The sequence below is a fragment of the Delphinapterus leucas genome, chromosome 2, assembly GCF_059928025.1.
Source record: "Delphinapterus leucas isolate spDelLeu-1000000601 "Yukka" chromosome 2, BTC_Dleu_Yukka2, whole genome shotgun sequence".
In the NCBI taxonomy this organism is placed as follows: domain Eukaryota; kingdom Metazoa; phylum Chordata; class Mammalia; order Artiodactyla; family Monodontidae; genus Delphinapterus; species Delphinapterus leucas.
Genome location: NC_143130.1, coordinates 48510294 through 48526234, shown reverse-complemented (window position 1 = coordinate 48526234; position 15941 = coordinate 48510294). Strand labels below are relative to the sequence as shown.

Here is a 15941-nt window from a genome sequence, read left to right as displayed (position 1 = left end):
CTGTATCTCAATATCTAGCAGTGTATGAGACACTGGACAAACAATGATTGTGGAAAGGGAGGGAGGGAGGGAGGGAGGAAGAGGGGCAAGCTTGAAGGAGGCAGTGAAGCACTGGTTTGGTCAAGGAGGGACATGATCACTGAAGTCTTTCCTTCATCTAAGATTTAAGCTCCTAAATTCAGGATCAAGTTCAAATTAACAGTAGGGTATCTCTGGACAGCAGAGAGAGCTAGACTGAGTTCTCTGGAATCTGTAAAGGACAATGGCTCCTAACCAGAAAATTCACAGAAGGCAAAAAATGTGTACTTGCAAGTACATCTCAATAGAAAGCTTAGGAAAGGCAGCAGGTAGAGACAGAGAGTCTCCATACAGGGCCTGGACCTATCAGAACCATTCACTTATTACCCAGCAGGGCCGTGTGAAGACTGACAACATATGCTATTCTGGGATTTTAAAACATGAAGATCTAATGCTTACTATTCAAAATTGGGATGCTCCAAAATACCAGCTGATTTCATTCAGTATAGCTAGGATTCTGCCTGGAAATGCAATTCAATTATAAAGTTGAAAATATAAACATGAAATATACTAAAATAGCTAAGAGTGTCCTTTTAAATTTTCAATAGATAATCTTTTAATGCAATTACTGTAATTTTATTAAATGGCATAATTAGTTAATGCCTGAGAAGTTGTCAATAGAAGGTGCAATTATGTTGTAAAAAAATTATAATCACAATGTGCAATAATGGATTGTTCTTATGGAAAAAAATACGGAAAAAGAACTTTAAAGTATTTTTTAAAGTATGTTAGGTAGTCCACTGCGAAAAGGAAGATTTGGGAAATCATTGTACAAATGTTAAATAAAACAAATAATAAACTGGCAAATATTTTAAGCATTTAATGTAATATATTTATATATTTTTGCATGTAAGTATATATACGTAACATTTAAGATGACTAAAAAATTTTCTCCAGACAAAATGGTGACTGTAACTGTGGATTTTTTTTCAGTTTAACCGTTAATCTTTAAGCAGCAACTGCACAAACACCCACCAAACAGGCAGTGATGCCCACTGTGCACATCCGATTGTGACTTCTGGAGGATGTGGAAACAGCCACCAAAAGTTGAATCAAATGCAGTGCATCTAGTTGTGAATAAACTGGTGATAGAATTTTTTTTTAAAAAAAGAAAAATTTTTAGACCCAGTTAACACATAAATATCTAAAGCATCAAAAAGACAACTGACCAGCACTATTTAAATCGTCCAATCTGAAAACAAAACATCCAGTGTAATTGTCATCTGTACCAAAGTAAGTTCAATCTGAATGTCCTGTGGGCCACAGAAGGGATTATAAACAGGGACACTCCGCAAGGTCTCATGAAATTTTTATCAAATCTTTCTTAGGAAACTTTCAGCAGCGAAACTTTTTGCTTCCCAAATGCTCTCTGCTTCTGAGTGTTTTGTGTGTGTGTGTACGCACATATGTGTGTGATGGAAGGGTTCGTTCTGTTACAGTTGTTATTGTTTTTAAGTTCAATGTGAAATCATTTCACACTTCTCAAAATCCTAGGATCCCTAAAAGCTAAGAATTCTATATATGTTAAATAGGGGCTATCACTAAGAAAGTGGAGAATTGTATTTTAACCTTATTGGGGAGCGGGACAGTTGATTGATGCTTTAAATTATGTATCATATTGCAGGCCCTGTCAACTCTGAAGAATTAATTCTTCATTTTCTTACAATCCAAAAATGCAGGAAAAAAAGTCACAGATGTTAAAAGCATAGCTTTATGAAAATACCCATTGATATATGGTAGACTTAGATTGCTTTTTAACATCAAAGGTCCCAGTAAAATTTTAATAAATAAGGAATCCATCAATGCCCCCATAGACTCCTCTCCCTCAACGCAAGAGGCGAGGGCCTTAAAGAGTGGTGGAAAACCAAACTACATAAATGCAATCCTTTTTTGTAGCACTGGGAGACCTTTGCTATTAAAATAATTTTCTGATGATGCCAACTGTCAAGTAAATGTTTCCTGTCATATGAAAAAATTTATGCCATAATATAACCTTAGGTCTTTTTATAGACAATATTTGGGGCTTGTATATAAAGTACAATTACCCAAGAGAAAAACAAATCAAAAAGACTCATACAGATGATTGCTTCTACAATACAAATACTACAATGCAAAATTATCTTTTGAAAACAAACTCAATTCCTCTTATCATCAAATAACGTATTTGCACTAGACATGGGAATATATTGTACAATAGAGCACCCTTCCCACAGTAGAAATATGAGCCAATTTCTCCGAAGGCCACTGTTTTAAGATATTTTGTAGTAATTTACTAATGTACATAGTTACTCATTTCCACTACTAGCCCTTATTCTGAACAACCTGGAACTCCTGAAGATCTGAAAACTGCAGATTCCTTCCATGGCTCCTTCCTTTAGTTGTTTTCACTCTTCACTCTCCCCTTGAAAGCCCTTCAACATCATCTAAGAGCTTCCTCCAAAAGAGGGAAAAGATAACTCAGACCTCAATTTGGGGCTTAGCCTAGAACCAAGCACTGAGGTTTTCCAGACCATCAAGCTGAATTCCACGGATGTCATAAGCATGTGATTCCCACGGTCTGGGCTGTTCCCCAAAGATGCCAGAGACATTTCTACCTTTCACTTCTTTAATTTTACTCCATCTCTTGTGAATATAATGACTATGTCTGAGAATTATTCTTACCCATATAATAAGGATTTCTTTCTCCCAAAGCATCTTGGAATAGGCTTAACTTCCATTTATAACATCTAGATATTATACATATCTGAAATGACTCATATGGTTGTCCCTAGAGCCATTATATCTATCTAAATACAAGGATCGTGATCACTGAATCCTGGGCGTCAATGACAGGCAGTGTAGCCCAATGTTTACATGCATGGACTCTAAATCCTGATGGTCTGGGTTTAAATCTCAGCTCTGTCTCTTAAAAGCATATGAGCTCTGACACTTTAACCTTTATTTAACTTCTATGGGCTTATTTTTCTTATTTGTACAAAGAAGGAAATACTGATCCTGGCATCTACGTCAGCAGCTTGTTATGAGAATTAAATGAATGAACACTTATAACGTGCTTTAGGACAGTACCTGACACATAGTAATCACTGAAACAACAAAAGCCATTAATTATCCCTAGAGTTCAAAGCCTGTGACTGGGAATGACCACGGGCATGTATACAAAATACCACGTATATTTACAAATCCATTCATAGGGAAATATACAGATGCGCTTCTTCTAGGCATGATGTTTCAGTTATAGGCCTCTGTCCATAAGTTGATATCTTATATTCATTTATCTTTCAATTGGAAAAACTGAGAATGTGAACTTTTGAGTGAAAAACAATTATCTTTAGCTTAAAGCAAGTAAAGCTGAGAAAACACATTAAAAAAAAATCTAGAAAACTTAGAGGAAGGAGAAAGACTCAAAAGAGGTAATGACACGGGGAGGGGGAAGGGTAAGCTGGGATGAAGTGAGAGAGTGGCATGGACATATATACACTACCAAACGTAAAATAGATAGCTAGTGGGAAGGAGCCGCATAGCACAGGGAGATCAGCTCGGTGCTTTGTGACCACCTAGGGGGTGGGATAGGGAGGGTGGGAGGGAGACGCAAGAGGGAGGAGATATGGGGACATGTGTATATGTATAGCTGATTCCCTTTGTTCTAAAGCAGAAACTAACACACCATGTAAAGCAATTATACTCCAATAAAGATGTTAAAAAAAATTAAGCCTATAGAAGTATGATTTGGAATCTGACTACTCTAAACAAGTCCACATTCAGTGACCTACTGTATAGCACAGGGAACTATATTCAATAACTTGTAATAACCTATAATAGAAAAGAATATGAAAAAGAATAGACATATATATATGTATAACTGAATCACTTGGTTGTACACCTGAAACTAATACAACATTGTAAATCAACTATACTTCAATAATAGTCCACTTTTAATTTCTTACAATAACAATGAATTAAACAGTATATAGTAACAGTCACGTGGCAGGTGTCAGGAAATGGAAGATAACTTTCTTCTCTTAGTATTGGGAGAACAACCACCCACGTTAAGTGGAGAGGGGATTAATCCTCTGGTGGGGGAGGTTAATGCTTAGACAGTCTAGCAAGATAAATTTTCTCATGTTTGTTCATCCACTTCTGACCGGACACCACAGGACCTAGATCTTAAGAGGATGCTTTCCTTTAACTCCTGCTTTCAACAAGATACGATATATTCATACATACAGCCACAGGATCCCTTAGAAAATGTATGGCTTGCTTTCATAAAGTCTTAAGATTAACAACCAGAATATACTAAACATGATCCTATAACATTCCTGCTTTGTATCAACTGAAAATAGAAACATGAACATGATGTTAGTAAAGCAATTTCATGTTACCTGACAAAACAGAAGTGAAAAATTCCTATGTTTCTGCCCTTAGCTTGTGGTGCTGTACCTCTAGGGGAAGGAAAAGCCCCAATGGAGACGGGTTTAGCCAAAACGGTTCTTTTCACACCTGTGCAGTGAACCCTCAAAGAGCACTGATCCTAATTTCTAATAGAGAAAGGCCTTCACATGCAGTCCTATTGTTTAATAAATTCTTGGCTTAAGACCTTGCTTCAGACCAGCACGAAATTGCTCTGCCCCTGAAATGCCAAGGCAAGTGGACGAAGCATGAACAAAGTACCACATGGATGAATAAAGACCCGGAGCAGCATTCTGTCCTCAGTAGATCATAGGAGAACATCAGTGTGTACTGTACCACCAAGACAAACACAGTGTTCTCAGTAGTGGAGTGAGGGAGCGAAGCCAGGCTTCAGCATCACAGTCTCCCCGTTCCTCCCTCTCTGGCTCAGGTCACCCAAGGATCCAACATTCTTCAGAAAGACAACCCTGAACAGAGTCCTACACAGTCAGGGGCACAGCCAGTGGCAGCCCACAGGCTTGGAATCACCCATCAGCACTCCACAAGCAGCTAGCGTTAAGTCTGTGAGCAAGAGCCATGAAAGCAAAAATGTTTTCTGAAAAATATGAAGGCTTGGCTACCCATGATCTTATTAAAGAAAATAAGGGAGGCTACAATGCATTTTTTATTTTACCCTAAAATGTATTTTCTTTATATGTTCTCGCTTTAAGAGCAGAAATAGTTTTGGAGTGACCATCATGATGGTAGCAACAAAAACATTCTCTAATGAAATGACACATCATCAGCTTAGGGAGGGGAGATACCTACGTCTCTACATCTGCAGTATCTCTGAGATCCACCATGGCTGGTCAAAGTAAATGTGAGATAAACATTCAAAAGTAGAGTTTCAAATGAAAGCAGAAAACTAAGTGTATCTGAATGAAGCTGTCTTTATTTCAGTACCTTCAGGACAACCTAGAGAGAGAAAGAACGGATGCACAGGTGTCCCCCATCCACACCTGCAGTGGGGCCTCCCACCGTCTCATAAACTCAGGTACCCTTGCAAAATTACATTTTGGCACACCAGCAAGAAGAGCACTCCTCTATCTTTCATTCCTTGGGCCTTAGGGATTTTAAAGGAGGATGTGCTAGCCTGCCTCTGGCAGCCAGCCTGGCAGAGGGCTGTGCAGTGCGGCGTCAGCAAGGAGGGTCCACTCAGGTCCCAGGCCATGCAGAAGTGGCCCCAATGCCAAGGCTCCCTTCCCAATTAGAAGCCCCCTCTATGAAACAACTTATTTCTATTCATTGTTGTAATCTTTCTTCAGATCAGGCTGACAGCCCATTAATCATTTCTGTCATCCCCCTACATAATCCAGTGCAACAGATCTCTGTTTTTCTAAAAATCTCAGTGCCAGAAACTAAGCTCAAGAAAGAGGAAATCCTTCTTCCTCCAAGGGACTGGCCGGGGTTGCTGACTGGAAGAAGCCACCAATCATGTTGACTTGCCTCGTTTGCCCAGAATCACACAGAACATTCCCCGGAAAGTTTGTAGAGAGGATTCAGGTGGGAAACAGAGGCAGGGAGGCTGAAGAGGAACCCAACATACGAAGCCCCCAGCTGAGGAGAATGTGAGAAAGGGAAGTGGATAAATCAGTGCCAAGTCAAAGGCAGACAGGGATTAATAAAATCCTTCTTAATTTTGTTATCAAGCCCAATTGTTCCAGCAACTTTAAAACAAAGAAAAAGTATATTAAACGCCAAGGCTGCAGCCATCACAGGGCTTCTACCTCCTGAACCAATGAAAAACTAACATTAACTAAAGATAAAACAAAGTGCTAAAATGGCTAAGAAAAAGCCTCTTATGGAGCCAGTATACAGCTTGCATAATAAAGGTGGGAGTGACCTCCAACCCACTGACCTCTGGAACTGATTTTTTTTTTTTTTTTTTTAATGTGGATAAGCCTGGTGGGTAAGAGAGAGCATGGATGATAGAAACCAGAAGACAAAAGAGCCGTGATCATGACTCAACCACTCACACATCGTATTAGGTCCTACTGTGATCTTTGCACAGTGCAGAAGTTAATGGCATAATACAAAAGGCACAAGATTAGCAGTCGAGCAAACTGGTTTCTCCTCCCGTGCCTGACGCTACCAATCTGATCAATGACAAGTGCCTTTAGAGATGAGGGAGGATGCCCAGAGATGTAAAGTGAGGACATTATGCTAACTTTCAAGTCCTTACAAGATTCTTGGACTCTCTGGTTGACCTAGGTGGTTTTAAGATCTCATGCAGTTCTGAGATTCCGTGATTTTATTATGCTCATAAGGAAAGGCCAACTATTATTATAAGAATGTATTCCACAGACAGTGGTTCTCCTTTGTGGTGTTGAGTCAACCTGTAATGTGGAGTAATCAGTTACGTCTCAAGAGGTTTGATCTGAACAAATGTTTTTTTTATACCGAAGTTTGCCAATGATTTACTTAAAACATAAATTAGAACGATTTAGTCTTCATTTAGTTATGTGATTTTTCAGCTGCCATTTTTCAGAAAACACTGGCCCTCATGAGTGCAGAAGGAGACAAACACATTGTGGGTACTATACGAATGGTTTATAATAACCACCACAAAAACATTTAAAAATGCATAGAACGTTGGCTCTCTTTACCTTATCAAGAGATGGTATATAAGTATGATTTGGGTAATTGAAGGGATTTCCAAGGGTAAATCTGACAAGTATGGTCTTGGAAAGACACCTCCTACATAATCTCCTATGTCATAATATATTTTAGAAAGATGAATGACTATCCTTTTTTTTAAAGTTTCCTTACCAGTGTAAACTTCAGCTATGTTGAATGTGCCTCATATTGTTTCATGTAAGTAAAATAAAACCCATCTGCATTTGGACTTGGGACTCAGAAGCAAATAAGTTGAACATAAAAAAGGAAGCTTACCACGAATGCTACTGTACTTCTCAATGTGGATTCCCACTGGAAGCAGCTTGTAAGGAACTGTGCTATATTCCAGACTGTCATGGTGAGTCTTTTCACTCGGTCTACATCTCTTGATAAGATCTGATTAAAAAAATGGAAAACAGAGAACTAGGTTTAAACACTCCAAATATTCTCTTTAGATCAGACAGCTTGGTCATTTAAATTATATTCTGTATAACTGCCAATGAACAAAACAGTAAAAATGAAGAGTCCTAATACTTTCTCTAAAGTTCATTTTTAAACTATGATCATCCTGGGAGGAAAAGAAAATCCAATGCATTTTATAGCTCCTTTGAAGGAGAATAGGCTGTTTCAATAATGTTCAGCACAAAACTGAGCTGGTAAAAAATACAGCAGTCAGGGGACTTCCCTGATGGCGCAGTGGTTAAGAATCCACCTGCCAATGCAGGGAACACGGGTTTGATCCCTGGTCTGGGAAGATCCCCCATGCCGTGGAGCAACTAAGCCCATGCACCACAACTACTGAGCCTGTGCTCTAGAGTCTGTGAGCCACAACTACTGAGCCCACGTGCCACAACTACAAAAGCCTGAGCATCCTAGAGTCCACGTGCCACAACTACTGAGCCTGCGTGCTGCAACTACTGAAACCCACGCACCTAGAGCCCGTGCTCCGCGACAAGAGAAGCCACCAGTGAGAAGCCCGCCCACCACAACAAAGGGTAGCCCCCACTCGCCTCAACTAGAGAAAGCCCGCACACAGCAACAAAGACCCAACGCAGCCAAAAAACAAAACAAAAAACCAGCAGTCAGGCATGTGAAATGTGTGTGTGTGTGTTTGAGAGAGACAGAATGGAATGAGGGACTATGTTGCTTAGTTTGGAAGGAAATGGGTAGATTTACAGTAGAAATGTACATGTACTCTAGCTCATCTAATCCAGAAGAAAAAGTCTATTCTATAGGAAAGTAAAGCTCTGGAAAGGAAATCCAGCTCTCCTACCTCTTTGCTGTGTGACCTTGGGCCAGTTTCTTAACCTCTCTCTTATTCAATGGGGTTGACAGGAGTGCTAACCTTGTAGGTTGTGGAGAGAATTAAAGGGCTTAGAAGAGAGCCTGGCACATACTGAGTGATTTTAAGTATTTGTGTCATGAGCACAAGTTTCAACTTTATAAAAATCTGGGGACACTTAGTGCTGAGAGGAACTTGGGGAGAAACCTAACATGCCCCAGGGTCTCAGCCCCCAAACCCCCGGTGCTCTCAGATCCCAAAGCCACCCAACGTGGAGGTCCTGTTTGGCAAAGGAAATGTCTTTTCTCCCAGTTGTAGGTAGATTCATTTCAATTTGTTTGCAAAGCAGCTGTGCCACCTACCTCAACTCAGGTTTTAACTTTCAAGTAAACAGAGCAAAAGGCAATAATAACAACAATAATAAAGCCATTTACTCAGATTACACAAAATAAATATTACACTCAATGTTACGCAGACCAAAACAAAACATTTGGATGCCCCCTTCAGAAGAGGTTTAAGGCCTTTCCCGAGTGTGTCCAGAAGTTCATGGGAAACCAAAGGATGATAAGATGCCTTTATATTTAACTTGCTTTCTGTAATCCACAGCTGCTCACCCCACAGGAAGTGGTGGAAGTAATAAACACTTTAAAAAGGGGACACTTTGTTCTTTGCTACACAACTGAAGAGGGACAGTAAGTACAGAGTGAAATCCTGAACTGTGTCTGAATAGGACAGGGAGGGGCTCTGAAAAGAACTGTAAAGGTCATGTTAAAAAAAAAAATAAAATGTGAAACTTCCTCTACTTGGCCCTGATCTTCACCTTTTGTTGAACTGATGAGAGAGGAATTAAGGGCAACAGGCAGAGGGAGTGAGAATTAACTCAGCAGGAGGTAAAATGCCAACACAATCCAAATTTAGGCAAAAAAAAGTGGTAGGGGCAGGTATCGGTGAATCTGAGGCTGGACATCTCGAAAGATCAACTGGGTTAATTCCATGATGGACTCCGCTGGCAGAATGCCTCCCTGAAATGCTGAAAGATGGAGACTAAAATGGCTGTGATTAAAGGAGGGTAGGAGGGGCAAGTAAGTTCAAGAGAAGGTTTATGGCTTGATGCTCAGAATTTTTGTTTACAAAATGGTTCAGGGTATGAATGGAGGGCTGACACCCTCTGCAGCATCCAATAGCTATGTTCTGAGTCTTTCCCTTCTTACTGAGCCCAACTGAAGTCCTTGTCTAGGGAGAGAAGGAGAGATAGAGGAAGGAGTGGAGAGATGGGGAGACAAGCGGGGAGAGGGAGGAGGGAGAGAGGAAAACAGAGAAGGAGGGCGAGATGCAACCAAGTCATGACCAGTAAGTACTCCGGGTGCTGGGTGCTGACCGTACCAACAAGCCAGTTTACTGCACTGACCTACCTTTTTGGACAGCTTGCGGCTATCTTCAACAAAGCGCTTTTCTCTGGGAGTAAAGGTCCGAATACTTGCTTTGATCTAGAAAGACACCAGTGTTAAAAGGGGCAGCATTGAGATGGACTTCACTCTCTTCTTTTTCTAGTGACTGAGAAGCTCTGACCCTTCTGACCCTAAGGGCGCGGGGTTAGGGGTTTGGGGGGTGGCGGAGACATGGTGGGTACCCGGAGCTCTGCATGGGTCTCCGGAGTCTCATTTCAGGAGCATCACTCGGGTAGGTCAGACTGGAGATTCCAGAGTGTTGTTTCCACGTTGCAAATCAAAGAGATATTTTAAACCACTGCAGAGATGGGGCTCATGAAGTCCTCAAACCAACGTCTCTAAAAAAGTAAAACTTCCTTTCACATCAAAGTTTTGAACTACTCTTTGCCAGTAATACCTTGCATGTGAAAATCAGTTTCCAGCTTATAAAAACATCTTTTCCAAAGAGAATCTCATTTCCTCTCAATGATCCAGAAAAATAAGTAAATGAGTCATTTTAGCCCAGCTTTTAGGGAATAAACTGAGGGTCAGAGAGATTTCATGGTTTATTCAAATCACTAAACTGAGGAAAACCTCAAAGAACAAAATTCAAGTCCTTCTCCTCTACATCAGATCGACAACTAGAACATTACTTAACAGTTTTTAATTTAAGGCTGTTTTTCCCCCTAAAACTCAAGTTTTACCTGTGTGCATGGTCTATATACAAGTACCTGCCAGAAGAAAAGAGGAGATGAAGGGTGATCTGTGTGCAACACACACATATGATCTCCTTGAAGGGAAAGGTTAAGAAATGGGGAAAAAGAGGAAGTAACAACAGACCCCATACTGGAGGCTGTGCCCAGAGTTCTAACATTCCCAGGAATAAAATATAAAACTTCCCTGCCATTGATTTTATGAATAATCTCTTAAAGATAGTAAACAATCAGCAATGCAGCATCGGGATAATTGAGAAGTCAGAAAGATCTGGATCTGGATCCCGACTCACTCATTTACCAGCAAATCAGCTCCCCTGTTTAATTCCATTTGCTCATCATAAGATGGCATTCATGATAGCTAGGGACCAGGCTTATTGCGGGGATGAAATGAAATAGTATCAGAGCCTGGCCCATCGTAGATGGCCAATAAATGGCAGCCATTCTTCTAATTATTGTAAAAGCGCCATTATGCTACATTCATTTACCCCACTAACTGGATTAACCTGTGCTCTCCCTTCCCTTTCTAGAACTTACTGCTGATACTATGACAAGGAATGCTCACAGCTAAGTAAGCCATGTCTGCGCACGCCTAGGGATTTCTGCTCCTGGCACTTGAATAGTATGCCCATCTAGAGCCAACTGCTAATTCGCAAACCTATTTATGCCCATTTTACCCATTACTATAATTCTATATTAATTATACAAATTATTGAAATACAGATCAAAAGACTTGAAATCGATGTTGCTCTAGAAAGCCTTGAGAAAGGTCAGTGACTAAAAAGATACTGCTATTGAGGTGATGATTTTATGGAAAAATAATCAGGAGGAATTCCACATTCAGATTGTTCTGTGAGTGTTTTAAAAAAAATATCTCTACTTTCAAGAAACTGAAATTAGAAATCATAGATGTTACGGGTGTATTTATGCCAGGAATATGCTGTAGAACTAAAAATAACATGTCCATGCTATTTAAAAAAAGGTTTTAGGCCCACACCTAAAAATTGGCAAGTGAATGTATATTTATGTATTTTATTTATATTAAACTAAAAGTTTAAGATACATTAAAAAAAAATCCTCCTTTAACTGTAGTTTTCAATTGAGTAACTACCTGTCTTGATAGTGTTGGGTAGCAGGACATCTACTATAATAATTAAATAACATGTCAGAGGCTTGAAGATATCTCTGTCCAACAGCCAACTGTTGCCTTGGAAGAAGATTAAAGGTAATATAGCTAAGAACCTAATTTTCCTCTTATTTTTTTTTTCCCTTGACACTTATTGAGAATTACACACCATCATTTCTACTGGTCCAACAGGATTAATACCAGACTGTCCAGCACTGATTTTTCTTGGCTCGGTTTTAAAACACTATTTTCTTTGTAGCTGCAAAAATTCTGAAACATTTTACATTGATTTGAATCTCTCCAGGCTGGTCACCTTTTACTTTCCATAGAGAGAAGCTGGGACATATGTCCAGTTAGACCTACCGGATTATATATGAGGTCCATCTCCAAGTAGATAACTCCTTTAAAAGCTTGTTCTAAATCTTTATTCTTCAACATGTAACAGTTTGTCTGTCCGTCTCGAATCTGTCATAAACAATAGATAAAATACAGACTTTCTATGGGATTTAAACTGAACGAGCTGACAAAATTGAAAATGCAGAACGTATTAACAGATGAAGCCAATATTAAAACTATGTAAATATTAAATCATAAATCAACTTTTAATTCTAGAGTGCTGCTATAACTGATAAGAAGATAAAGTAACAATCACCAGGCTGAAACTGATATACGAGAGGAAAATTAGTGGTACAAATGATTACTAAGCCTACCAGGGTTTTCATTCAAAAATCCCAGAGGTTAAACATTTTTATTTGTTAAAAAATGATGAATATTCTACAAAATTTCTGGCAAGTACTACTCAAGATTGCCAAGGTCATGGGGAAAAGGAAAAACTTGGAAACTGCCACAGTCAGAAGACTAAGATTAGATGATAAAATGCAATGCGGTACCCTGGGTTGGATCCTGGAACAGAAAAAGGACATTAGTGGAAAAACTGGTGAAATCCAAATAAAGACCAGAGTTTAGTTAACAGTAATGTACAATGTCAGTTTTTTTTTTTTAGTTTTGATAAATGCATCATGTCAATGTAAGATGTTAACATTAGAGGAAACTAGGTGAGGATAGATGGAAACTCTGTATCACTTTGCAAGTTTTCTGTAAACCTAGAATTAGTCCAAAATAAAAAGGTTATAAAATAAGATGTTTTATTTATTTATAATATGGTATTTTATTTTATAAAAATATTATAAAATATTTTATACAATATTTTATAAAACATTGCCTTGTAAAATATTGCCTTATAAAATATTATTTTATATAAATACTATGAAATATTTTAAAGAAATGAATAAAGGAACGAGTTTTCTAAAAATGACCAGTGATTCACAGCCAAGGTGCAATGCAAATTAAATAAATCAGCACAGCTAAAGTTGAGGTCAAAATACAAAAACATTTCAAAAGAACAATGTGCTGATAAACCTACAAAATAAACAACTTCTTCTGATAGCATCTCTCAGCGAAGCATGTCACATCAATGCCACATACCAATCTACCTGTGGACCCCAGTGTGTGAGGCATCTAAGAAAAAATCCCCTGTATCATTTTGGAAATGACTTGGCTCCCATTATGGCATCTTCTTTTCAGATTTGATAGCAGCAATGCTTATATTATACAGAGTGGTAGTATATGCATTTTTAAACTTCTGGCTTATTCGAAGCATATCTGTTAACTCCAACAGGGCAGAGCAACACTTGAGCTGACCAAAAGCTCCATTTGGGATTGTAATGATCAAACATCTGAAATAACATAGGAAATTTGAGGGCATGAAATCTGAGCCATATTTTAAATGACTATTGCTGTCACTACAAGAATCCAGCACAAGTGTTCTTATAAACAGTGGTGGAGATGAGTTGAATAAGTCACGGGGGGGGGGGGAAACAGAGCCATTCCACTTTACAAGGGAGAGGTCACCTTCCTTCCCAAAGTCACCCCACCTCTCTCAAATTGAATAGGTTTTAAACAGAAAGATGGTTTTCCTGGCCAGTGGCTAAGAGGAAGGGGGTACCCCATAAAGACCTGGCTTCCTTCCTAAACGGTATCCAAACAGGATTCTGAGCTTCCTCTTTTATCCACTGTCTCACTTAATAAATTGTGGGTGTTAAAGTTGAAAGAAATAAATACAAAAACAGCATATGACAATTTGCCAAGCTGACTTTTGTCCAGTTTAGTTTTGCCTCAACCCATAATCATTGTACTGTTATCTTAAAATTTCCATGATTTCTTAAGGGTTAGGAAGGGCAACAGAAGAACAAGAGGTATCAGTATAAAAAGAAATATTTTATAGTCCAAGAAGTTTTTTTGTTTTTTTGGGTAAATGATCGTTTCCTCTTTCTCAATGTCCTAGAATTGTGTCAGCAAAGCACAGAATCCACCTAGGACATTAAAGAAGTTTTTAAAGCTAGAGATATAATTAAGGCTACTCATGTTTGGCACTTTCATATATTATTTTAAAATATATAAATTGTAAGTTTAAAAATTTGTAAAAAGATTGAAAAATTATAGGAAATAAAAAAGTCCCTTTGAATGTCCATAAATAACCACAATTCTTTCCCTGAGAAGGAAATTAGATAGGGATTTGGCACATACCCTTTCTAAATTTTTATTGAGAATTTATATTCATAAATATATCCTTGAAGAAAGTATTTTACATTTTTTGTGTTTCAAACTGTATATATTTTGTAATTTCATTCTGTATGTATCAATAGTATTTGGTAATGTGTCTGTATTAGTATATAGATCAGCCTCATTTCTTTAAACTGCTATGTAAAATTCAAAATCTGAATAAACCACAATTTAGGAACCCTTCTATTTATGAATATTTGGATGATTCCACTTTTTCAGTCTGTCCTCTATAAGGAATATCTTTTGGGAAAAGATAAACTGAGAGAGAGAGGAAATACACTACTTTGTATTTGGGATATGCTTGGGTTAAGAACAGATCAATGCATTTGAGTATTTAGTGTTATAATTAAACACTGAGATAGTAACCAAAGAAACTATTTGTTAAATATTTTCATTTTCCATGGTGTTTATATAATTGAACTTCAAACACATGAATACAGGATAAAAAGTTCGGTAACACCCCAACTTGCCAAACTCCTACATGACAGTATTTATATAATAAATGAAAGCTAAACATATATTTTTCCAGTCAAGAACTATATTTATTTATACTTAACTCTGAAAATTATTTCTAGCATTTTATAATGTTAAAACCTCTATGAAATAGGACAACTAAAGCACAGCTAAAAGAAAACTTAGAGCAAAGAATCTATATATACTTTTGTCTTTAGGTATGAGATAGTCACTTCAATTAAGACTTAAGTTTAATTCTGAGAACTCTATCACCCAAGGCAAATTGTGACAAATGGAAATCTCGAAGTTCAACTGGAGAGTCTTCCTGGGCTGACATCGGGGAGGATTTCATTTCACTCAAATAGAAGGATGAAATAATAGATAATGTCCTTAAGTTTAGTGTTACAAGAAAACTCTTCAAATTGACTTATCACACACCTTTACATACTTGCCTTTCCATAGGTGAGGAGTACAGATATCAGGCAATAGTTTGGGGAAGGCATCTCTGCAGGACAGTTATAAAGATTTAAACTAATTAGCAATTAAACTTCCATAATTAGGGAAATGGGCATTTCCATGTTCCTTACATTATTTTCAGAAACAAAATAATATATCAGAAAGCTAACCATGCTAACTGTGAATTCTTGGTTACATCAGACAGCGAACGAAAGAGCACAGGAAGTCTGTTTCTGAGTAATGATTCAGGATTTCAGAGCCAGAGAACAAGTTACAGAGAAGGTAGTCTGGTTTAGATTTTAATCTGACCTGAAGTTATCTTTAACCTATGCAATTTTTCTCTATCTAAAAGAATTTTAAATCTGCTTACACAAGCTTTAAGCATGGTAAATATGAAGAACTTTTAAAAAGTTTGGTGATAAAACTAATTTTTGAGTCAAAGAGATACTACATTCATTATATTAGAAAACAAAACTTTTTAAATTGGCATATAACAAAGGTTAGTATGTGGGACAGAGAAAACATATTTTTCTCAGCTGGAACTCTTTAAAGAATTCTCATTATTTAAAAAAAAACAAGAAAAAAAGAGAATTCTCATTATTATGCTTTACTGTAAAGTTTTGATGTGACAAGATATCAACTGATTCAACAGCAAAGTTAATCAGAATCGATATGAGGGAATAAAACCATCAGTTGCTTTAAGGAGAAAAGATACACATTTA

General features: G+C 37.9%; 1 protein-coding gene across 18 annotated transcripts in view; it reads right to left on the bottom strand.

Moving 5' to 3' along the window:
* The window catches only part of MCTP2 (multiple C2 and transmembrane domain containing 2), a 250502-nt gene that overhangs the window by 73004 nt on the left and 161557 nt on the right, over nucleotides 1-15941 (bottom strand). For 16 of the 18 annotated variants that reach the window (XR_016392018.1, XM_022598922.3, XM_022598920.3 and 13 more), the window contains 3 exons: nucleotides 12052-12153; nucleotides 9835-9909; nucleotides 7417-7536 (listed from right to left, as the gene is read on the bottom strand). The exons of 1 other annotated variant lie outside the window; for it this stretch is intronic. Coding sequence is in view for 16 of the 17 variants with exons in the window: in XM_022598922.3 (XP_022454630.2) it covers nucleotides 7417-7536; nucleotides 9835-9909; nucleotides 12052-12153 (297 nt within the window). In the remaining variant the exon portion in view is untranslated. The remainder of the gene's footprint in view (nucleotides 1-7416; nucleotides 7537-9834; nucleotides 9910-12051; nucleotides 12154-15941) is intronic. One more of the 18 variants, XM_089906868.1, reaches the window with a different exon arrangement.